The sequence below is a fragment of the Notamacropus eugenii genome, chromosome 1 (genome assembly GCF_028372415.1).
Source record: "Notamacropus eugenii isolate mMacEug1 chromosome 1, mMacEug1.pri_v2, whole genome shotgun sequence".
Taxonomy (NCBI): domain Eukaryota; kingdom Metazoa; phylum Chordata; class Mammalia; order Diprotodontia; family Macropodidae; genus Notamacropus; species Notamacropus eugenii.
Window position 1 is genome coordinate 716,488,397 of NC_092872.1, and position 24,964 is coordinate 716,513,360.

At 44.2% G+C, this 24,964-nt stretch overlaps 1 protein-coding gene across 3 annotated transcripts in view; it reads right to left on the reverse strand.

The window, feature by feature from the left end:
• Positions 1 to 1,971: 1,971 nt before the first annotated feature.
• ADGRG1 (adhesion G protein-coupled receptor G1) overlaps positions 1,972 to 24,964 on the reverse strand; it is a 76,712-nt gene continuing 53,719 nt past the window's right edge. For all 3 annotated transcript variants that reach the window (XM_072636717.1, XM_072636716.1, XM_072636718.1), the window contains exons 2-14: positions 18,637 to 18,732; positions 16,983 to 17,411; positions 16,001 to 16,133; positions 14,299 to 14,440; positions 13,767 to 13,898; positions 13,164 to 13,280; positions 12,552 to 12,597; positions 11,353 to 11,456; positions 11,143 to 11,261; positions 9,841 to 10,109; positions 8,112 to 8,220; positions 7,430 to 7,698; positions 1,972 to 4,933 (exon numbers count right to left, since the gene is read on the reverse strand). In XM_072636717.1, the coding sequence (XP_072492818.1) occupies positions 4,806 to 4,933; positions 7,430 to 7,698; positions 8,112 to 8,220; positions 9,841 to 10,109; positions 11,143 to 11,261; positions 11,353 to 11,456; positions 12,552 to 12,597; positions 13,164 to 13,280; positions 13,767 to 13,898; positions 14,299 to 14,440; positions 16,001 to 16,133; positions 16,983 to 17,411; positions 18,637 to 18,709 (2,070 nt within the window). In that variant the 5' untranslated portion in view covers positions 18,710 to 18,732 and the 3' untranslated portion in view covers positions 1,972 to 4,805. The remainder of the gene's footprint in view (positions 4,934 to 7,429; positions 7,699 to 8,111; positions 8,221 to 9,840; positions 10,110 to 11,142; positions 11,262 to 11,352; positions 11,457 to 12,551; positions 12,598 to 13,163; positions 13,281 to 13,766; positions 13,899 to 14,298; positions 14,441 to 16,000; positions 16,134 to 16,982; positions 17,412 to 18,636; positions 18,733 to 24,964) is intronic.

Here is a 24,964-nt window from a genome sequence, read left to right on the forward strand (position 1 = left end):
AGGGGCTTTGGGATCCTTGGATAAGGGACCTGGATGGGGGCCTATTTGCCAAGGGGCTTTGGGATCCTTGGATAAGGGGGTGTGCTCTTGGTGATCTTGGTGAAGTCCTCAACAGCTGGAATGATTGGCTTTTCCAGGAAAAGACAGGCTCAGCAGAGCAAGGGAAAAGCAGATCTGAGGGGGCTACAGTTACAGGAATAGGCTAATTCATTGGTTTGAAGTGCTCCCAGCTGTGAATAGGACAGAGCTTGGCCACAGGAGGGATGAGCTTAAAAAAACCAGAGCTAATGGAATCAGGAAGGAACAGGCGAGGTCTCCAGCACCACCATTATCCCATCTCCTAGCCACTGCTGTGAAACCTTCAAAGTAGAGTCTAAATGAGCCTGTGTTCTTCACGCCGCTCCCCCTCCCCCCCCCCCCCCCCCCAGGACTTCTCAGAAATCCCCTACGAAGGATAATTGTTGCCTTAAGTGAGAATAGTGATCCATAGGTCAGCCCTCTATATGGAGACTGACATCCCAGGCCTAAGGATTAGGAGTGAAATCAGGGCTGTAACTAACTTAGGTGAATGGGGTATTGTCCATGAGTCATCTAGGTGGGGACACACTTTCTCCTTCTGCCTCTCTTTGAGATCTATGGGCCCAAGCCATCACATTCAGGGTTCTGCTATGTTTTCCATCACCTGGACTACCTTTCCTAGCATTCCTTTTTTTGAGGTGGGGAGAGGTGAGGTTGGGGAGACCTAGAACTTAGGTCATCCCCTCTACCCATTGAGACTAGGCCAGATTGTCTTTCAAACAACAAACAATGACTCCCCTTCTATTTTTGTCCTGGGCACAAAAATTCTCAGTTATGACTTACTTTTAAGTAGGAGAGTCATGTAGGCAGGGATCTATTATCTCCTGACAAAGGGACAGGGTAACACACAGACAAAAACAGGAGACTGCCTCTGTATCATATCTGAATGCCCTGGCTTAGTAGAATGAAGGCTTGGTTTCTAGTCTTGGCTAGCTCATGGTATGAACTTAGGGTCACTCTCTTACCTTATCTAGGTCATAATTTCGTCATATAAAAGGAGAGTGTTGGCATGGTACATTAGAATTAATCCAGATTTGGAATCAAAGACCTGTATTGAATTCTCACTTTCCCCTTGTAGCTGCATTACTTTGGGCAAGACACTTGACCTCTCTAGGCCTGTTTTCTCATATATAAAAGTGAAATAGACTGTAGGTAATCTCTAGTCTGTAGACTAAATTGTCTCTAAATTCTATTATCCTGTCATGAGATGATGTATGTCCAAAATCCCTCCCCAGTTCTGATATTCTGTGATATATGAGTTCAAAATCTCTTGGCCATCAGCCTGACCCTGATGGCTGAGATTCCCACTGTCAAGTAGCTTTGGGATAAGGTATTTGGTCTTCAGAAGACCTTTGTTACATCGGAGGACCAAACTGCTAATCTGTTAGTCTGACCCAGGTTGCCTCATTAGATTAGCCAACTCTCCCTTATCAGGCCCTCTAAGGAGGGGAACCAGAATTGTTAACTTTTGAGAGTAAAAGCGAGTCCTTCGCCTTCCTCATCCCCTGAGCCTTCTTGCCTTCTTTCGGCAGCCTGGTCTGAAGGCAGAGGACCTGGGCTCAAATCTCAGCTCTGCTATTTGTCACTTTGGACAAATGATCCCTACCTCTACCTCCACCCCCCACCCCCTGCCCAGATCAGTTTTTTCATCTGCAAAGCAATCAGGATGAATTTTGTGGGATCATAGATTTAGTGATGGCAAGAGAGCTCAAAGGCCATCTATCCTGATGCCTTTTTCTTACAATTGGAGAATCATCCAGGAAGACTGACTCTTCCAAGGTCACACAAGGAGCATGTGAGATGGGATATGGACCCCAGGCCCTCAGACTCTGCAATAAGTTCACTAAAGACCCTTCTCTAAAGTTTTTGTCAGGAGACACAAATAAATTTCTCTTTTTCTGGTAAAGAGCATTTTATTTTTTCCCCAATTACATGTAAAGACAGCTTCCAACATTCATTTTTATAAAGTATTGAATTTCACATTTTCTTCCCCTTCCTTTCCTCCCTCCTCCCCAAGATGGCAAGTAATTTGACATAGGTTCTACATGTCCAGTCATGTAAACATATTTCCACATTAGTTATGTTGTGAAAGAAGAAACAGAACAAAAGGTAAAAGTCACAAAAAAAATGGAAAATAAAGATACTTTGATCTACATTCATCCTCCATAGTTTTTTCTCTGGATGTGGACAGCACTTTCCATCACAAGCCTTTTGGAATTGTCTGGGATCACTGTATTGCTGAGAAAAGCTAAGTGAATCACAGTTGATCATCACCCAATGTTGTGACTGTGTACAGTGTTCTCCTGGTTCTGCTCACTTCACTCTGCATCAGTTAATGTAATTCTTTCCAAGTTTTTCTGAAATCCACTTGCTCATAATTTGTTAACAGTAGCATTCCATTCCATTCCATTCATATACCACAACTTGTTCAGTCATTCCCCAGTTGATGTGCATCCCCTCAATTTCCAGTTCTTGGCCACCACAAAAAGAGCTGCTATAAATATTTTTGTACACATGGGACCTTTTCCCATTTTTATGACCTCTTTGGGATACAAACCTAATAATAGTATTACTGGATCAAAGGGTATGCACAGTTTTATAGCCATTTGGGCACAGTTCCAAATTGCTCTCTACAATGGTTGGATCAGTTTGCAACTCCACCAACAATGCATTAGTGTACCAGTTTTCCTATATCTTCTCCAACATTTATCATTTTTGTTTTCTGTCATATTAGCTAATCTGAGAGAATTTCTCTAATCTGTAGTGATTTAATCAATATTTAATTTAGTGATTTAAATTATTTTTTCATATGACTATAGATAGCTTTAATTTTTTCATTTGAAAACTGCTTGTTCATATCCTTTGACCATTTATCAATTGGGGAATAACTTGTATTCTTATAAATTTGACTCAGGATGACTGGAGATGACCTAAGATGAGGCAATTGGGATTAAGTGACTTGCCCAAGGTCACACAGCTATGAGTGCCAAATGTCTGAGTTAAGATTTGAACTCAGGTCCTCCTGACTCCTACACTAGTGCTCTATCCACTACCACCTAGCTGCCCCAGGAGAGGAGACAGAATAGCTTTAGAGGCATCTGGGAAGGTTGGTGCAACAGATATCCTTTACCAAGCCAAAATCAGAAGAAAGAGGACATTTAATCAAAACCGCAGACTATGTACAAATATAAAAAATATATACAATGAGCACAGTGCATGACAGCTGCTAAAAAAGTCATCCCAAGAAGGTGAACCAACTGGAGATGGGAGGAGTGAGAGATTCCCTCTGAGGGAGATCAGGCTGGAGACCACAACTCCTTAGTCCCAGCTGTTCTTGGGACTCAGAAGGGAGATTTGGTCTTGTGAAAAGGCAGTATCGTATAGAGGAAATCAAAGATGGAAGCCTGATTCTGTGACCTTGTATATGTCATAACCCCTCTCTGGGCCTCAGTTTCTCCAGCTATAAAATGAGAGGGTTAGACTACATGCTCTCTGAGGGTCTTTTCCAGCTCTAATATTCTTTGTTTTCCAAATTAGGGCAGTAGACAGCCAGTTCTACCCCAATCTCTCTCTCTCTCTCTCTCTCTCTCTCTCTCTCTCTCTCGGAATATTTTGGTTTTCCCTCACATTACAACAATGGATGGAAATGAGAAGGGTGATGTCTGACATTTGGGCTAAGAGCTATTCATTTCAAAGTTGGGGGAAGAGCCCATGGAAAGATGCTCCATAACCCTATGTTGTTGGGGTAGGGGGAAGAAGATGGTAGGAACTTTCTAGATCTATCTATATTTGAACACTGACTGCCATCTCTGCCCCTGAACCCGAGGACTGTCCCAGGCCAGGAGAGGCTGGTATCACTCCTGCAGCAGGGGAAAGAAAAGAATGAGCTGGGACCTGAGAGGTCACCATAGTCCTGGGTCATGGTTGATCTGGAGAAATCCATGACTTCTACAGTTGCTCTGAGCTTAATGGGATTCTCCTACCTGGGAAGAATTTCCATCTAAAAATTCATGACAAATATTTGATCATTGACCTACTTGAACACTTCCATTGACAGGGAATATACTACCTCTTTCTATTCTATTTTGGGATAACTCTAATTAATTGTTAGAATGCTTTCCCCTCAACATGTTGAGCTGAAATCTGAAACAACCTCAGAAAAATAGTAGTTCATTCTAGGGGATTTATATAGAACTGAACCTTTGGTTCCTCTTCAGAATGAATCATGGGATGTTCTTTGTGTGGTCTTCAGGCTAAAACTGAACCAAGATTAAGTTGGAATATCTGAAGCTTCATCTACAGCTTTAGCTGCATTGGGTGGTAGAAGACCTGACAGATGTTAGAGCCAAGAAAGTGGCCCATTTCTCTTCTCCCACCTCTCCATTCAGAATGATTAGTTCCTATTCCCCCACCCCAACACCAAAGATGACTTTCATTCCTTAGGATGCCTCACATGCCTTTTCACCTCTTTAGAGTCATCATAGCAGGAGTCACTCCTGGGGCCAGAGAAAGCGCTCCCCTCCCCACTACTCTGTTCCATTAGACTCCGTATCCCTTAGACCCAGACCATTTATTAGGTGAAGAGAAGTCTAGTTAGAGCGACTGAAAAAGTCCACACATGAGCCAAGGGCTGTGAGGGGTGGGAGGAAGAAAGAGGGACAAGTGCAAACTGGTTTTCTCTTTCTCTCCTCTTCTCTCTGGAGTGGGCAGACATGATCCCTCAGTGCCTAGATGCGGCTGCCGGAGGTACTACCAGAATTGATGGGTAACTTGACGCTGTCCGAGGTGCTCTTCAGAGGGGAAGGGCCCCTGGCCTGGAGCTTCATCGACCAGTACCAGAGGAAGATCAGGAAGCCTAAGGAGGGGGAGAGACAGAGAGAGTGAGTGTGGGGGTGGGGCACACCTATCCAAACCTTCCCTTCAAGGCTCAGTCCTAATGCTACTTACCTCTGGGTCCTAATGCCTCTAAAGACCAGTCTTGACAGCTCTGGCTCTAACTTGTTTTCCCCTTCCTCAGAGCTGCTGTTGATTGTCTGAACTATACAATTTTCCATTTAATCATTTGCTGTATTGTGTGATTATTGAGTTTTTCTCTGTGTGAGTCAGATGCTTTTCACTTCCCTGACAGGATCTTATTGGAAAGGACTGGTGTAGTGGAAAGAACCCTGGGTTGAGGGTCAGGAGACATGGGTTTGAATCCTGGCTTGGCAACTTTGACTTGTGTGACTTTAGGTAAAATCAAGTCCCTTCTGAGTCTCAGTTCCCTCATTTATAAAATGAGAGAGTTGGACTGGATGACATCTAAAGTTCTTCCTATGACTGTGTCTTCTCCTGTGTCTCCCACAGTGTCCCCCAGGGCCAGGCCTAGAGTAGATGCTACTTATCACCTGGCTACGAGATGCTTTTTTAGATGCCACCAACCATTGGTGCTTCTCTCTTTCCAAAAAATTTTTGTTCAGTCATGTTTGACTCTTTGTGACCCCATTTGGGGTGTTTTTGGTAGGGATACTAGAATGGCTTGCCATTTCTTTCTTTAGCTCATTTTGCAGATGAGGAAACTAAGGCAAACAGGATGAAGTGACTTGCCCAGGGTCACAGAGCTAGTAAATGTCTGAAGCTGGATTTGAACTCAGGAATTTCTTCCTGATTCCAAGTCCAGTGCTCTATCCACCCTACCACCTAGTTACCAGATTACTTGGTATATTTTCTGACGGTAAGGTGGTGCAATGGATACAATGCTGTATTTAGCCTGAGTTCAAATCCTATCTTAGATGTTTGCTAACTATGTGCCCCATGGCAAATTACTTAATCTCTCTGTATGTCAGTTTCCCCATCTGTAAAATGGGTAATTAGTAGCCGCTACCTCCCAAGGTTGTGGTGAAGATGTTTTTTTCAGAGTTGTCTTGGATCATTGTAATGCTGAAAATAGCTAAGTCATTCACAACTGATCATCTTACAATAATGTTCTTACTTCGTACACAGTACATTTCATTTTTGCATCAGTCCATGCAAGTCTTTCCAGGTTTTTCCAAGAGCATCCTGCTCACCATTTCTTATAGTACAATAGTATTCCATTATAATCACATACTAGAACTTGTTCAGCCATTCCCCAATTGATGGGCATCACCTTGATTTCTAATTCTTTTCTCCTACTAATTAGTTTATTTTTAGTTTTCAACATTCCCTTCCACAAGATTTTGAGTTCCAAATTTTTGCCCCATCTCTCCCCCCACACCTCAAGACTACGTGCATTCTGATTATCCCTTCCCCCAGTCTGCCTTCCCTTCTATCAACCCCTTTCTTTTATCCCTTTCCCCTCTAGTTTCTTGTAGGGCAAGATATATTTCTATACCCCATTGCCTATATATCTTATTTCCCAGTTTCATGTAAAAACAATTTTTAACATTTGTTTTTAAAACTTAGAGTTCACATTCTCTCCCTTTCTCCCTCCTTACCCACCCTCATTGAGAAGTCAAGCAATTCGTTATAGGTTATACATGTGTTATATATGTGGAGAGGATTAAGCAAATATTTTGCCAATCTTAAGGAGCTATATAAAAGTTAGCTATTACATATTTTATGTTCATCTGCATGCACTTTGTTACCTGCCCCCACCCTTAACTCCAGCAGATTAGAAGCTCTTTAAATTCAAGAACAATTTTCTTCCTTTTTTTTTTTTTTTTTTTTTTGCCTTTGTATCCCCGGTGTCTGGAACGCAGAAGTTTGCTTAACACTTTTTGACTGGCCAACAGGGAGATGACTTCCTATGTATAATCAGTATCCTATGGCTGCCTTCTCAATGGGTGGGAGAGGGGATATGGGGAGAGAGAAAATTTGGAACTCAAAATTTTTTAAAAACAACTGTTAAAAAAATAATTTTTTAAAAACCGAAAAGAAAAAGAATACTTGTTGGTCTATAGAATCAAAGATTTTAGAGCTGGGAGAGACTTTAGAGGTCATTGGGTCTAACCAGATCCCCTCATTTTATAGATGAGAAAACTTAAAACAAGAGAGATTAAGTCACTTGTCCAAACTTGCTCAGCTAGTCAGCATTTGAACCCAGGCCTTTCTCACTCCAATCCTAGTGTTCTCTCCATTATGCCACGCTAGGAGGAATGTCAAGGAGAAGACAGAAGGGTCAGAAGACTTAGACTTATAGCACCTGAAAAGACCTTAGAGGTCATCTAGCCCAGTTTCACATCTGATATTGGACAGAGAGACTGGATACAACAAACAAGGATGGGGTCCCCTAGAGTTCAGGAATATCATGGGGGCAGGAACCCTTTACTACTCTTCCCTTAGGCCAAGTTGGGGCTCTGGAGAGAAGGGACAGAGGAGGGTCCATACCTACCTTGGAAGGAAGTGATAATGCTGAAGAGATAAAGCACAACCAACTGGAAGATGCCTGAGGTGAAGGCAAAAAAGACCAGAGCCCAAGGGATGCCCAGGACCAGGCTTAGACCTAGCAGGGTGAGGGCATGCTGCCACTTCTGGCCACGTTGGTTCAGCCGCAAGATCTGCACTGTCATGGTGCCCAGCATCACGAAGTTAAACAGAAACACCAGGCAGAAGTAGCCCAGGTTCATGATGTAGCTGATGATAGGGTCCCTGATCCAGCACCTGCAGGAAGCCCAAGGGCCAAGAGGGTAGGAGACAAGAAAGGCAAAAAAACCGAGACTGAGCCTACCTCGGAAAAAGAGCCCAGATCTCAGAGTTAGGAGACCTGAAATCAAGTCTGACACACTAACTAGTTATATGAGGGGTAAAGACAACCCTGGAGGTTCTACAATTCTCAGAAGAGGGCAGACAGGGGTCGGCATGAGGGTTCTGGAAAGAGGGATGCTGGTAATAGGAAGTAGGTGAAAAAATGAAGATCAGTGCAACTAAATGGCAGGTTGGGCAGAGAGACAGAGACAAATTTAGTTAGCCATGGACATGAAGACAAGGTAGACCAGCTCTGAGGAGGGGAATTAGAACTAGATGTTCCCCTAAAGCCTCGACTCTCTTCCACACCATCCACACTGGATACATACATGGAAGGGAAGATGATATCTTCGGATGACTTCTGGACAGTGAGTATGATCGAGCCATAGTTATTCCCATCCACCAATGCTGTCACTGCTACCAATAAGAGAGGGAGCCCTGGAGAGAAAAAAGTTCCAGAATTACATCCTGTCCAGCCAGATACAACCCCTTTTCTCCCACCTCCCTTGCCCTACTCAGTTGTTATTACATGGCAACTGCTAAGAGCTATGTGTGGTGTCACTGAGGAAGGTAGGGGAGAGGAATCTGCCTGGGAGTCCATCAAATTTTGACCCACGTGGACAAATATTTTGATCTTCAGCAAAGGATTATTTAATTATTGCCAATTATTATATATTATAACTATATGCATATATTATATTATATTACATATATAATTATAATAAGATTAAGAGAGAATATGGAATAAAACATCTTTAAAACTGAAATTTGAGGAGGACTCCTTAAGAAGATACCTTGACATTTCCCTAAACCCCATCCATCCTAAGGAGGACAGAAGCTGCCAGGTGAGATGGAATAAAAGTGACTTAGGGAAGAGGTCACAAGCCTAGGTCATTGAAGGGAAAGGTCAAAGATCATAGAGGTAGGTGGAAGGGACTTAACCCCTTCACTTTTATTGAAGAGAAAACTGAGCCCCAGGGAAATTGTATGACTTGTCCAAGGTCATGCAAGTGGCAAGAAGCAGAAGAGAGTTTTGAACCCAGGTACTATGAGTGGTACAGTGGATACAGCATTGGCACTGGAGTCAGGAGGTCCTGAGTTCAAATTCACCTTCAGGCACTCACTAGCTGGATGACCCTCCATAAGTCACTTAACCCTGTTTGCTTCAGTTGACTTATCTGTAAACCGAGCTGGAGAAGGAAATGACAAACCAACCCAGTGTAGAAAACCCAAGAAAAACCCAAATGATGGTCACAAAGAGCTGGACAATGACTGAAATGAACAACAATAACCATGAAATATACCATCCATGTCTGGCTAACTGCAAAAATAATGATATAGAAAGAAACAGGAAGGTCAGGAGAGGGAGCCTTTGCGGGGGGAGAGATTAAAGTGAATTCAGTCTAGATATCTTGAGTATGAAGGGAGATATTCACATGGAACTGCTGAGCAGACTATTGGAAGTGTGAATTGAGAACTCAGCGGAGTTGGACTGGAAATATGGCATTGGAATTTATTCATGCCGAGGGAAGAGCAAAGTTTACCCAAGGAGGGACTGAGGGGACAGTAGAGGAGCAAAGACAGTGACTTGGGTGGTACTCATGATATGGAACAAGGAAGGAAGGAAACAAAACACAAAAAAGGGGGGTCAGATTGTATCTTCCTCAGCATTTTGTATACAGAAGGCACTCAATATTTGTTGAGTGAATGATAAAATTGACATATATATTACATTATAATTTACTGAGTGCTTTACATGTAATATTTCAAAGTGGATAAAAGAATGAATGGCTAGATGATCCAGAATATTACAGTCATGAGATCCCAGGAAGGAAGCTATTTCAGGATGGAAGGGGTATCCCACAGTACATAGCACACATTACTCTACATCAAATGTAAGTTCTCCAGGATCTAGATAACATTTTCTTGCCCCAAGATTCAACCTCCTCTACCACCCATGCCCACCCCAGGATCCTATACCTGACCGCCCCCCACTTCCACCTGCCTTAGGACCCCCAATCTGACCTCTTCCCTCCCAGGCCCAGTCTGTCTGCTCACCCCAGCCCACAAGACACAGCTTGATCAAGTAGCCATGGACATAGGTGCTGAAGACCTCCACAACCAGCCGGTAGAGGTTATAGCCTTCAATGCCCATCCAAGTGAGGCAAGCCAGCAGAGAGAAGTGCAGAAAGATGGCACTGGCCCAGCAGCCTGTCTCATTCTCCAGAAGAGCCACGGGTTCACTGAGTAGAAAGCTCAGGTCCAGGAAGAGGACAGAGAGCAGCAGGTTCATGTGGACTTTGATGGTGTAGTCTCTCTGCTTTCTCCTGAAGGAAGCACAAAACCATAGGATTCATGGTGGAAAGAGGCCCAAGGGGCCAGCTGCTCTAAACCCCTTACTTTGTAGAGGAAGAAAGTAAGGCCCAGACAGGGAAATTCCTTTATCTACTCTCACACAGGTACCAAGGAGCAGAACCAGGGTTCACACCCAGCTAACTCCAAAGCTGGTATCCTTGCCACAGCAGGATGTGTCACATACACAAATTGGCAATGAAGAGATTAGTGGATTTCAAGTCAGAAGACCTTGGTTTGCATCCCAGCTCTGCTAGGTCCTTGCTGGGGGACATTAGGTAAGTCCTGTCTGGGCTTCAGTTTCTCTATTTGCAAACTACATAATCTCTAAGGTCCTTTCCAGATCTAAGATCCTATGGTCTACCTAGGGTCAGTCCTAGGTTCGGGGTTCAGAATATCTGGAAAGCTCCCTGGAGTTTGTAAACATGATTCCTCCAGTCAGCCTTCTTCAGGAATTTGTGTTTGAGGTAGTGGGGTACAGTAGATAAAGCTCATGTTGGAGTGCTGAACTTTAGGACATAGGACCTGAGATCAAATCCAACTGCTACTTACTGCCTGTGTGAACCAGGCCTTCATTTCCTCATTTGTAAAAGGAAGGGGTTGGAATGGATGACTTCTAAGTTCCCCTTAATGTCCAGATCTTTGTGACTTCAACTAACTAATTGGTATGTAGACAATGGGTAAATTAAGGGGAATGGCCACATGGATCCTTTAAGTAAGCTTTCCCAGGGCTTTCAAAATAGGGCTTTCAAAAAAAAATCTACAAAAACTCAATATACTTGCCACTTCCCAGGGACATGGAAGTATCTGTCTCCACTGTGTTGGTTGCTCCACACTCTGAGATCAAAGTTAATTTCAGAATTGTGGGAGATAGACTCACCATCTTTGTGAATGCATGCATTCCTGGACTTCAGAGGGGTGCCAACCACAAATGCTTCAGGAGATGACTTTTCTTCCCCTTCTCCCCCATAGTCCCACCCTCTCCTCCAAAGAGCAGCTGATCTATACCTAGAGAAGAGGTAGATGGCAATCGTCAGGACACAAGCCAAGGCTGAGATGATGCAGCCAACATAGGAAAGGAGAGTGAGGTAGTGCTTGTGGATGATGTCAACCTCCACGGAAGAGGCCTGTGGGGGGAAAGAAGGGTCATGATGAGCCCAGTTGGAGCACTGAGAGATGCTCTGGAAGGGGTGGTGTGGGGCATGTCCCATAACTCACCATCAGTACAGCAAAGTAAGTCAGATGGTTGCAGAAGCAGGATGTGTTGGTTTCCTCCACCTTTGTCTTGCAGCCAGAATCACTCCAACTCCCTGGGTTTCCAGCTGAGGAGAGATCATAGGGAGCCAAGCAGATGAGTTCCAACCCCTCATGGGGGACCTTAGGCAGCTCAAAATCTAGGGTCCTAATTCTGCATCATCTCCTCCTCCTGTGCTCCTCCTTGGCACAGATGAACACGGGGGAAGACAGACTTGTTTATGAACTATTCAGTGTTATGTCATTGGCTCTGAATCTTCACTCCAGTCAAGCAAAGCAATTTGGGAACAATGGAAGGGTTCTCCTGCTCTGATTAGCTCTGGGGATGTGCCATAAAGCATCTCAAAGTAATGATGGGTGGTTCGGGGCAGACTAAGCCTATCCTCCCTCCTACAACCTCCAAAGGTCTGGTTCACATTCAGCCTGGCTCTGTTCTCCTGAATTTATCCCAGCCCTTCCAGAAGCTCCTTGTAGACCCAGCATGGCCCCCCTCTAAAGGGAACAATTTCCTGAATTTCATTCATCAATTTTAGGTTTTGACCTAAAATTTCTAATTTCTAACTTCACATCTGAGTCTTCTTTGCTCCCTTCCTGGGTCCCATCTCTACTTGGCCCAAATCTCTCCAGGTTCAACAGGAGCCTTCACCAGATATTCTCACTCCCCCTTCAGAATCTTTATTCCACCTGCCTCAGGAACAAGCAGTGTGGCTCTGGGGGAAAAGGCTGGATTTGGAGCCCCAAGACTTGCATTCAGATCCTAACTCTGCCACTAGCTATGGTATAGTTTTTATCTTGAAGACATGGGAAAGATGAAACCGGGTACCTCACTCTACTGATGGCACCTTCTCCTGCCTCTGTCACACACTGGCTGTGGGACATTGAGTACATTACTTGACCTTACTGGGTCTCAATTTCCTCATCTGTAAAATGAAGATGTTGATCTACATGACCTCTGAGATCTCTTCCAACAAATTCCAGATCACTGATCCAAAGTTTTTTTCCCTCTTGGCCAAATCCTATCTTCCTCTCTCTTTCAAACCCAACTCAAAATCTCCCAGATCTCTTCTCATCCCAGTTGCTTCAGTCTTTTAAATATAACTCAGTAACAAGGGATTAACCTAATGCTGAGAAGATGACTCCCTGCTCACTCTCTCTATACTTACATCCAGGGTTCTCTTCCCAGAACACACACTGTAGGGTCACATTCTTCTGTAAAAAACCAAAAAGAGATGGATTTATTACTCTTAGCTTTCCTCGTAGCCCAGGGGATTAGAGGAATAGAGGCAGGTGTGAATTTCAGAATAATTTAATTCTAAGTCTTCATGTGCAAATAGACTTATCTTTCTGGATAGAATTGACTGGCTAATTCAACCAAAATGGACAGCAATTTCATAGGCACAGATAAACTGGGGGAAGAAAGAAACTGGGGCAGGGAGATGAGAGGTGCAAAGGAAAGCAATGATTAACGGATCCTTCTTGGCTTCATCTCTTACAGGTTGAGTGACTCTGAACAAGTCACTTCTCTTCAGAGAGTGTGAATTTTCTCCACTTTGGAATGAGTTCTTTCTAACTCCCAAATCCTACTCATTCATTCATTCATTCATTCATTCATTCATTCATTCATTCACTCATTCATATTTATGACAAGACATCATGAATTCCAAGTATTTGCGTGGTGAACAGAAGAGAGAAAGGATCTACTTTAAAGCAGGGATACCAGTTGGACCCCTCCTCCCAGGACCACCACACTTCTAGGTGAAGCTTCTTTTACTCACCGGCTGTGGTTTGTGCCAGAAGGTAAGGACCACAGGTTCCTGGAGGTTGGACACTTTGGTGTTCTGTACAACAATACCCAGGACTTTTCCCCCAAGGACTTGGCTGAAGTTTTTATCCTGAAGACATAGGAAAGGTAAAACTTGCTACCTCTCTCTACTGTTGGAGTCTTCTGTATCTGTTAGTGACTAGCTGCATGACCTTGGACAAATCACTTAACTTCTCTGGGCCCTAGTTTCCTCATCTATAAAATGAGGGGGGTTAGAGCAGCTGGCCCCTCAGACCTCTTTCCATGTCCATAAAGGAACTATAAGCATCAGAGAATACGCGGTGGTGGTGATGGGTCATGGTGCTCTTAGGTTTAAAGCTTTTTTAAATGTGTCCCAAGTCACTGAATAGGTGGTCATCTACTCTGCCTATGGTTAAAACTGGCTCTGAGGGTCAAGGATGTTCTAAGGAAAATGCTACAGAAACGGGAGTTATGTTATTGGGATTCATCCAATTTTAGCCCCCTGCTCTACTTGCTCTCTTCCTCCAATACACTTATACAAGGTGCTTTTCCTTCCCAGGAAGGGAGAAACAGGCCAGCTACCCAACTGGGGTACCTGGAATAGATCCTGACTGCTAAAATCCATGAGAAGGAGCCTCTTGTCGGTCTCTCCTCTCCTGCCTTTGGCCTTTTCGAAGAGGGCAGTGGGCAGCTTCACGGAGTACTCTTGAACTGTGCTCTGGTCCATCTGCAAAATCCAAGGGGTAGTCATCAGAGAATTCTGGGCCCACCTGAAGCAGCAGGCATGGGAACCACAAAGGACCTAGACCCGGTGGGCATGATATTGGGACTGAGAAACCAAGACCACTGTCTCTCAAAGATAGATCATCCCAGAACCGCAATCTAGATGGTTGCTCCAGAAATAAGAAAGATGAATAATCCCACCCCATCATTGGCCCTCTATAAAGTCAATTTCTGAACTTAGCACTGGGACCATGAAACCCAGCTAACTTTTGCTGACCCCACATTACTTCCCTGATCTGTGTTGGGACTAGTTCCTGGTTCTAGACTTTAGTGGTCAGTTTTCCCCTTTTCTGCTTCTCCCTCTTTCTCTCTCCTTTCCTCCTCTTGACTGCCTAGATACTGACCTTCACTTTGGAATGGATGTGAAGATCCTTAACTCCCGGCCTCAGCTTCCATACAGTGGCATTGATCTTCTCCTCCTCAAAGGAAGCCTTATCCCCTTTGAAGTGTACGCCCACTAACTTTGACTCTAAGTTCTGGAGATGCCTAGAAAGTAAGAAAGAAAACAGAGGACTCCCAGTCACTGCAGTCTTAATGTTATAGAAAGAGTATAGGATTTTGTGAGAATGTGGGTTCAAGTCCTCTGTCTGACACTACATAGCTATGGGACCCTGGGAAAGTTACCTAACTTTTCCTTGAGATTCAGTTTCCATAACTCTCTGACCAAGATGTTGTGAGGAAAGACCTTTGTGAACCTTCAAGCACCCTAGAACTATCAATTGTGGTTATTTCTATTATAGAGGGAGAGGGATAAGGTGACAGATCAGGGAGACAGAAGTGGGGGGTACAAAAGGGAAAGAAGAAGTCATTGGAGAAGTAGGAAAAAAAGAAAGATAAAACCTGAAGGCAGACAGGAGAGAGAAGAAATGACAGAAGAACAGATATGGGAAAAAGGAAAGGAGGTTCAATCAATAAATATGTATGAGGCACCTACTGTGTGCTAAGGCTAGAGAAATATAAAAGGGCAAAAGACATTCCCTGCCCCCAAGGAGCTCACAATCCAATGAGGGAGACAATGAACAAAAACCAAAAAAGCCCCCAAATAAACTAAAGGCAAGATAAATAGGAAATAATCTAGGCATCGGAGGTAAGAGGGGTTGGGGAAGTCTTCCTGTAGGAGGTGGGATTTTAGTTGGGACTTAAAGGAAGCTAGGGGGATCAGGAGGCTGAACTGAGAAGTGAAAGTATCCTGGGAAAGAAGGAGAAAATTTGGGTTTCAAATCCACCTCTGTCCCTGACTCTCAATATGACCTTAGCCAAATCACTCTTGGGCATCAGTTTCTTCCTCTAAAAAAATTCTTAACCTATTTTTTAAATTGATGATTATATTTCAGTGTAATTGTCTTCCCTTCTGATCCTGTGTGTTTTGTTTTATGCCTTTAAAGACATTATTTTGAGAAGGACTTCCTAGGCACCATCCATCTGCCTCAAAAGCCCAGGACACACAGGAAGAGGGCAAGAGCTCTTGTTCTGAAAGAAGAGATGTTGTTCTCTAAATTCTGTTTTCTCACCTGACTCTAGAGAGGAAGCTTAATTTCAGAAAACTTTAGAAACGACCTTGCTGGTTGCCTGATAGAGCCTCTCCTTTTACGGAATAATAGGCTTAGGTCTGCAGTGGACCAGGGACTTGCCAAGGGCCTCAGTCAAAAAGGGGCAGCCCTGGGTCCTGCCTCCAGGTCCATGACTCTTTTCACATGACCACAGAACTCTCTGACAAACTGGAAAGAGATTTGGGAAGTCCTCAGGAAGTAGTGAGCTCCCCGATCTTAGAGGTATTTTAAGCACTTGCCTGGTGGGGAATTTCTTTTCATGTATGGGTTGGATCAGGTCTATTCCAAATCTAAAATTTTGTTATTCTAGGAAATATGACTCAGAGCTTCCTCATTATTCCCTTTCACCCCTTCCTTCCACCCCACCCTTTTGGGAGCCTGTGGCTGGAGACTTTCCCAAGGCCAGCCTGTGGACCTCATGGTTCTCCCTGTCCAACCCCTCTGGAGCAGTGCCCCTGAACCCTGACACTGTTGAACAGAAGCAGGAAGTACTCACCGGCTGACGGAGGTAGGTGATAGCTTCCTGCCGATCTTTCCAGGGCTCAAGAGCTTGCTAAGTGCCTGTAGTTCCTGTTTTAGGTCACACATGTCAACTGACCCATTGTGGAAAGAGACATCACCAGGCGGGTCTGGGGACAGCAAGAGGGTGACAGTTAATATGGACTCCATCACCCCCATTCTACCTGCTCCCCCTCTACCCAAGCAGGGCAGGGTTGCTTCCACCAACTTGGCCAAAGCGGCCAGCTCTCCTAGATGCTGATGACCTTAAATTAAACTCATGTTCCTCCACCTTCAAATCAAATGGCTCATATATCAAGCAATGAATATTTATTGAACACTTACTATGCTCCAGGCATTGTTCTGAACGTTGGATATACAATGAGGCAAAAGACAATCTCTGCTTTGCAGTAGCTTACTATATAATGGATCAGTTTGAAATCTAGTTTCCCTTTGGGTCCAAACAGGTCTAAGTCAAGGATCACCTCCTCCATGAAACCTTCTGTGATCCCCCGCTTTAATGTGACCTCTCCATTCTCAAATTTCTCATAGCACTTGGTCTAGACTTCTCCTTTGCACTTGCCTTCCCAGCTCTCATAAGGTAGTTACTTGTGTAAACGCCTTCCTCATTTGCGTAAATGCCTTCCTCATCTTTGTAAATACCCTCCCCCTTCTTCTTCATTAGATTAGAATTTCCTTGAGGGAAGGGCCTTGTGTTCTCTATCTTTGTACTCCCAATACAAGGCACAAAGCCTTGTACAACTCCTCAGTACTCAGTCCAAGATAGGTTAGACCTCAGGGAAGAGCCCTAGAAGAACCTACTTTCTCTTGTCTCTACCTGGGTAATTCTACACATCTCAGTGGAGACATGAGATTGAGAGCAGAGAAAGAGGAGAAACTCAAAGGATGGAGGAGGATCAAGAATGAAAACCTGCCAGCCCCAGCCCCCTCCCAGATTTGCATCCACCTCCCATCGTTACCATGGAAATGGAAGGTGTATCGATGGCTACTGAGCAGGCTGGTATTCTGTGGTTTTCTCCAGGAGCTGTAGGAAGGGTTGAGCAGTGGAGGGCCCTGTACCGGCTCTGCCCTCTCAAGATGGCTGAAGCACAGGAATTCACGGGCTTGGTCACTCAGCTCATAAGTGGTCTTGCCATAAGTGAGTTGGAGCTTCTCAGCATTTGGAAGCCAGTAGAGGCAGAAATGATATGGCCCTCGGGGAATAGGAAAGGGCCAGGACTGATGAGATCTTTTGGCAGGAAATGGGGCCTTGATTGTTAGGAATTCTTCTGTGTTCTCAATGACGATACGGTGGGAATGACCTTGACTGTAGTTCAGACTGCTGGAATGGGTCTGTTTCCTTTCCCCACAAAACTTGAATTCATCTTTGTGGTTACTTCCCTGGGTCCCTGTGGCACAGAAGGAGAAGTCAACCTGGTTGTGGCTGGGGGAAAAGCTCAGCATGCCTAGAATTCCCCTCTTTCCACCCAGGAAGGCAGTGTGAGATCCAGGCCCTCCATCTTACGTCAATGAACAAATACAATGAAATGAGAGGATTTGACTCCATGACCTCTGAAGTTCCTTCCAACTCCAGATCCCATGGCCCTCCTTTCCTTTGGACCTCACTGTCCTGATTTCCTAAGCCTTCTCCTCTCAAACCCACTATTCCATAATCTCTGTTAAGTAGGTATGATAGCCAACCTCATATACCTTATAGCACCCTAAGGGACCTTAGAGCGCCAGGCATGTTATCTTCCTATAACACCCTTATTTGAAGATTTTTCCAAACTGTGTAAGACCCTATATAAATTACTTTCTGGGCCTTAGTTTCCTAATCTGCAAAATGGAGAAGGGAGAAGAAAGAGGAGAGAGCATTGGATGAGGTGAATCTAGCAAGTATTTATTAAACATCCACTATGGAGAGACCGTAGTACTGTGACTAGGTCACCAGCTTCGGAGTCAAGACTGTTTGTGTTCAAATCCCATCTCTGACACTTGCTACCTTTGTGTCTTTGGGCAAATATTTAACTTCTCTCAGCCTCAGTTTCCTCTTCTGTAAAATAAGGGGGTTTAAGTCCTTTCTAGCTCTAGGGTCTTATTGCAGGTACTCTGAGTCTATAAAAAGTCTATAAAGCTGATGATCATATTTACTCAACAGAGGTCATGGAATGGTGGAGGGTGGGAAGGGGAAGCTTAGGAAGTCAGGGTGGTGAAGACCAAGGGAAACGGAGACCCATAAGGTCTGGAGCTGCAAGAAACTTCAGAGGTCATGGAGTCAAATCCTCTTATTTCATTTTATTCATTCATTTGTTTATTCATTTGCTAAAGCATTTATTTTAAATATTCATTAAAACATTTTTGAGTTCCAAATTATGTTCCTCCCTTTGCTCCTCCCCCGCCCATTGAGAAGGACCGTAGAGACCATCTCTTCCAGCACCCTCATTTTCCAGATGGAGAAATTGAGGTCCAGAGAGTGGTGGAGCCTAGCCCTAATCCAGAATGCTTCCCCTGTGCCATATTTTGTTGTGTGAGTCGTGAGTAGAGTTGCCAACACAAATGGAAAGAAGCAGACTCTGAACAGTGCACTTGGGGAGGGTCCATCTGGGCAAGGGATACTCAGGAAGGACATAATACCTTGAAGGAGGAAGAACAGACTCATATAGAAAACCACAGCTCTAGGAAATGCCTGGTTCACCATTTTCTTCATCTGGATCACAGAGGAGTCACCACCTGAAAAAAAGTCAAGATCTACATCAACCTTCATCCTGGTATTTTTTTTTCCTTTTGGGGGCTATGGAGTCAGAAAGAACTTTGTTGTAATCTCACCTCATAAACTTCCTAGTGGGTAACCCTGGGCAAGTCACCAGTTCCCTCATCTGTAAAATGGGGATAATCATAGCACCTACCTCACAGGGTTGCTGTGAGGACCAAAAGAGGGATAATATATGTAAATCAGGGGGTGGCCAATATGGCATGGCAATGAACTGAGTACAAGACTGTAGAGTCTTTTTAAAACATCAAGTCTGAGGATCTTTTCTGAGCTGTCCAAAGAAGTCATACAATCCAGGAGCAGGAGAAGGTCTTAAAGATCATCGAGTCCAATACTTCCATCTCACAGATGAGGCAACTGAGGCATGGAGAGGGAGATGTGACTTGTTCAGAAAGTCAGTGGCACAATCAGGGCTACATCCCAGTATGGTGCATTTAGAGTCACAGCGGCTCTACCATTAACTGACCTCAGATGTGTCATCTCCTCAAATTGGATCCATTCCCTCATCTGTAAAATGAGAGGGCTGGATTGGATGGCACCTGTAGTGCCCTCTGGTCCTAAGACTGAGGGTCTCCTCAATTCCTTTCCAATTTCCTTTCCAATGTTCCAGTCCACTATACCTCACTGCCCTCCTAACCATCAGAAACCATTTCATATGTTCCCAGCCAGAAGGGGTTTAGGGCTGAAGATAGCTTGCAAGCCCAGAAATCTCCAGGGCAAGAAGAAAATAAAAAAGAACCAGCAGCGAGGTCCCAAAGGTTGGTACCCAGACGAGAGCAGACATCACCTACATAGCTCTTCCACCTTCTGCCACCAGGGGGAGCTATGGTTCATTAATTTCCTTTTCTCCATTTAGAAATGTCACATACCTTGTTTCATGTCTATTATTTGGGCTGTGGTTAGAATGCCACCCTCCTTTAAATGGTCAGATTATATCAGGTGATTGTTTGTACTGGGGCCCTCAGGAAGGATCTGGAGCTCTAGAGATGGGAGACAACTGAAGAATCATCTCCCCTATCCCCTTCAATTAACAAAGATGGAAACTGAGTCCTAAATAGATTAGTGGACTTTATTCAAGCCAAGAAATGTCACAGCAGAATTTGAATCCAGATCCATTGAGTCTACTGGAACTGCTCTTTCCATTGTACCATAAAGGGTTTTGAAATAATAATCATAATAAGTTTGCAAAACACTTTACATATGTAATCTCATATGATCCGCCCTGCAACCCAGCTCCAACCCCTGCATCACCTAATGGTGCCAAGAAAACCCTCAATGGAATCAGGAAGACTCATCTTCCTGAGTTCAAATACAGCCTCAGGTACTTACTAGCTATGTGACCCTGGGCAAGCCACTTAACCCTGCTAGCCTCAGTTTTCCCATCTATAAAATGAGCTGGAGAAGGAAATGGTAAACCATTCCAGCATCTCTGCCAAGAAAACCCCCAGTGGGGTCATGGAGAGTCATACATGACTGAAACAACAAAATGACAACAATCCCACTCTAATCTGCCACTATCAGAAAATCCTGAGAGTTTTAGTGTCTTGTAAGCTCAATATGAAGTCAGCTGGGTGGTGCTTTCTTGGGTTTCATTAATAGAGGTGTGGTTTCCAAGAATAGGAAAGTGACTCCCACCCCACTCTGCTGCTATCAGGTCTCATGTGGGGAGTACTGTACATCTGGGCACTGAAGTTTAAGGACAGGGATAAACTAGAGTGTCCAGAGGGATTGGAGTAATCCTGTTTAGCTGTAGAATTAGGAGTAATGGATGAAAGCGAAAATTTTGAATTTAATGTCGAGAAAAATATCCTAATATTTTTTGTTCAGTCATTTTTCAGTTGTGTTCAACTCTTCATGACCCCCATTTGGGATTTTCTTGGCAAAGATACTGGAGTGGAATTGCCATTTCCTTCTCTAACTCATTTTACAAATGAGGAAACTGAGGCAAACAAGATTAAGTGACTTGCCCAAGGTCACTCAGTTAGGAAGTACTTGAAGCCAGATTTTAATTCAAGAAGATAAGTCTTCCTTAGTTCAGACTTTGAAGGATGGTAAGTTCCTCCTCTTTGGAAGGCTTTAAGCAGAGGCTAGACAGTCCCTTGTTAGGTATATCATGGTGGGGATTCCTTTCAGAGAAAAGTTGACCTAGATGATAACTAACCTCCCACCTCTTACATTCTGTGATTCAGTGATTCCAAGTCTTCATCCCTCTGTGACTCTACAATGCCCCAGAAGCCTCTTCACCCTGGAGTGTCACTCCACCCCTGGACTCCACATTCTCCAAGTCCCCTCCAGGCCTCTCTTTCTGATTGGCTAGTTCCCCCACGCCCACCCCAGACCCTCCATGTGAAGAAGGCTCACACTAGCTATAACTTCATTTTTTTCCAGGCTGTATTCCCACTTTCAGGACTTTTTCTCCACCTTCTACCCACCTTTTGTCTTTTTAGCTCTGTCTTTTCTTCTTTTTTGGTTGTGTGTATGTGACCTCAACAAGATTCCTTTTTATCTGCCTTTTATGCATTGTCTTCTCTCTTTAGAATATAAGCTCTTTGAGGACCTGTCTTCCTTTTTGTATTCTCTTTCAACCCCTGTACCCTCGGTGGCTGCCAACCTCACCTATCTCTAGTTCTGGCTTTGGAAAGAAAAATTTTTAAAAATCCCCAAATGTCAGAGCTGGAAAAGACCTTAAAACATGGAATGTCAGAGGGAAGGAGCCTTAGAAATGATTAAGCCTCTACATTCAACAGATGAGGAAAGAGAGACTCTGTTTTGACTCCATAATAGGACAGTGGTGATAATCAAGTGAGATAAAGGAAGAGAAGGCTTCCTGGGAACATTTCAAGGTGCTGGATGGATGGATGGATGTGGGATGTGGATTGTTCCAGGTATTCCCTCTCTGATCCATTCTCTACACCACTGTCAAAATCTTCTTCCCTGGGCACACGTCTGACTGCTGCTCAAAAAAGTCTCCGGGTACCTCTAGGATTAACTATAAACTCTGGCCTTGAAGGCCTTCACCAAGTGGCTACAATCTACCTTTCCAGTGTCATTTGATATCCCTCCTTTTAATCACTTTCTACTCCCTTAAAAATGGAAGCCTAGCTCTTTCCTGAATGGCAAATGCCATCTCCTACCTTCAGGAATTTGTGCAAGTCATGACCAACATCTGGGAGGCACTCCCTGCTCCATGTGGGTCAAGAGGTCCCTCCCATCCCGGCACGTAGAGCCCTCTATGACCTTCCCCAATCTGCCTTTTCAACTTTATTACTCTACTTCCCCCACACCATAGTCTTCATAAACAGCATTCCATCTCTCTTGGCCATGTCTTTTCATTGGCTGTCTACCATGCCTGGAAGGCACCAAGAAAAGGGAAAACCACCATCTTGCTATTCAAGGGGTGACTTCTTTCCATTTAGACTTGGACTTACAAAGTAAGAGAAGGGACCTCAGCATGTGCAAAGTCAAACTTAGAAGGGAACTTAGAATACACAATATCACAGCTAGAGTGGGGAGGTACCTAGAACGAAGAATGTCAGAGTTGGAAGGGGTCTTAGACCAGAAAATGTCAGAGTTGGAAAGGACCTTAGAACAGAAGATGTCAGAGATGGAGGGACCTTAAAACACAGGATGTCAGAGAACGAGGGACTTATGGACCACTTGAGAAGCAACTTGGTTTAGTGGAAACTACAGAATTTGGAGTAAGAAAGTCCTGAGTTCAAATCCTAGCTCTGATAGTTACTACCTGTGTGAACCTGGTCACAACCTTCATGGATTTCAGTTTCTTCATCTATAAAACAATAACATGCAGTACCTCCATCCAGGGTTCTTTGTGAGCTTTTAAACACTTGTATAAACTATCACCACCTGGTTCAACCTTCTCATCTTATAGATAGCAAAACTGAGGCCCCATACAAGGAGAAGGTCTTAGCCAGCATCATGCCACCTATTAGCAGGATCAGCACCTAGGGTTTAGTCCGTCTAAGCTCAGTCTACTGTTCTTTCCGCCCCCCCCCCCCACCTCCATTTAAGGATCTAAAAACATTGGACAATGGAGCCAGAAGAATCCAAACTTTAAAATAGTATGAAATTGGATACCATCTCCTACATGGAAAGCTTGTGATCTGGGATGGTCAAATGAATGGGAATTATGATTCTTTCCTCTTTTTGCCCCCTCAACTCTTCAACTAACCATCCTCTTCTCAGTTCCCTTTCCTGTTCTAGAAGGGGTGGGAGTTGGGAGAAGTAAAGCAGAGTTTTCAGAACGTTTTTCCCTAATTCAAAAATGGTAAATGAAAGTAGAGCTGAGTCCAAAGTCCTGTGTCCAGTCACGGTTCACTCAGTCATAAAGTGGGCCACTCAGCAGTTCTGTTGACTGGCTGAGTAGGTAATTTGGTTCATTAAGTATTTACTAAGCTCTCCTTATGTGTTGGGCAAGACATAAATGAGGAGATAAGCTTCATATGCCAACAATAATCCAAGAGCAGGAGATAAAACACCATCAAGTGCTATACAGAGTCATAGGATCTCAGTTGGGACTTGGGAGGTCATGTCTAGACCAATCTCGCTCACCAGGATTGTGCTTAGTTCTGGGCATCATGGATAAATTATTTGAATGGGATAACCTGAACAACGAAGGACCCTGAGTCCGTGACAGAAAGCTGGGTTGAAGGAACTGGGGATCATTAGCCTAAAGAGAGGATTCAGGGAAGGCTTGCTAAATATTAGCTACATAAAGAAAGGTGAAAGATAGTCCCTGCGCTCAGGAAGGTTAATCTAATGAGGGAGACAGCATGCAAACGATGAAAACAAGCAAGATATGTGGGATGAATGGGAACTGATTGACAGAGTGAAGGCATTGGAACGAAGGATTGGGGAAAGCTTCCTGTAGAAGGTGGGATTCGTGCTGGGATGTGAAGCCAGGAGGAAATTTGGAGGGAGAGCATTTCAGGCATGGGGGACAGCCCTCGAAAATGCCCAGATCTGGGAGATGGAGTTTCTTGTAAAAGAAATAGCAAGGATGCCAGCGTTGTTGAATCTCAGGGCATTGGAGAGGAGGAAAGGTATAAGAAGACTGGAAAGGGTGGGCATGAGAGGGAGTTTTAAGTATTTGCAGGAGGGAATGGATATGTTCCATGTGGTGCCATAGGGAAGAAGTAGGAGCTGGGGGAGGGGAGCTGCAAAAAGCTAATTCTGGGTTTGACATCAGGAAGACCTTCCTAGAGATTTGAGCTGTCCAAAATTGCCAGTAACTACTTTGAGGGGTGGTCATTTTCACCTCTTTGGAGTTCTCAGAGCAGACCACTTATCAGGAGTGACAATCAGGGAGAATTCCTTTGGTGTGTGGCTTACTCCAGATGACCACTGAAGGGAATAAATGAATAAAAAAGCATTCCTTCAAGTGTCTACTATATGTCAAATATGGTACTAAGTGGACCTCTTCCTTCCCTCTATGATGTTCCTAACATATTCTCTAAGTGACAAAAGGGGAGTCAGAGGTTTGTGTGGGGAGGGCAGTGACTGCTGGCTGGTAACAGGTGGGTGGAATTATGAGCTGATTATATGTGTATAAGACTTGGGAACTATTTTAGTACCAGCTGCCCAAGGACCTTCTCCATCAGCTGCCTTCCTGGGTCAGAACCCAGTCCAAAGTATAGGGCAATTACTACAATTGGTCACATCCTAGATGCTATCTCCCTGAAGAAGCCAGGACAGCTGAATTGTGGGGGAAGAAAGGCAGCTCCCATTGCCAAGAGCCTGGAGGACCAGAGTGGGTCATTCCTCTGTAGAGAGATGCCTACATCCAGCAGATAAGAGCTGGGATACACTGAGGATTGAGGCTGACCTCCTGTAGTTCCAGGGCCAATTCTCTTAGGAGGAAGAGGAGAGAGATAGCCACTTCAGCCTCCTTTGTGGCAGTCACTGGGAGTGATACTTCCTGGTGGCTTTATTTGTGCTTCTCTGCTCTCCTCAGGGTTGGATAAATTCTGAATAATAGGTGACAATTATACTTTTTTTAATTTGCAAGATGCTTTACATATGTTATTGGGTAACCTCACAACATTAAGAGCAATGCTTATTTGCATGCCTATTTTAAAGATGAGAAAACTGAAGCAAAGTGAAGGTAAGTAATTTGTCCAGGGCCATACAGCTAATAAGTGTGTGAGGCAAGATTCAAACTCAGGTCATTCCTAG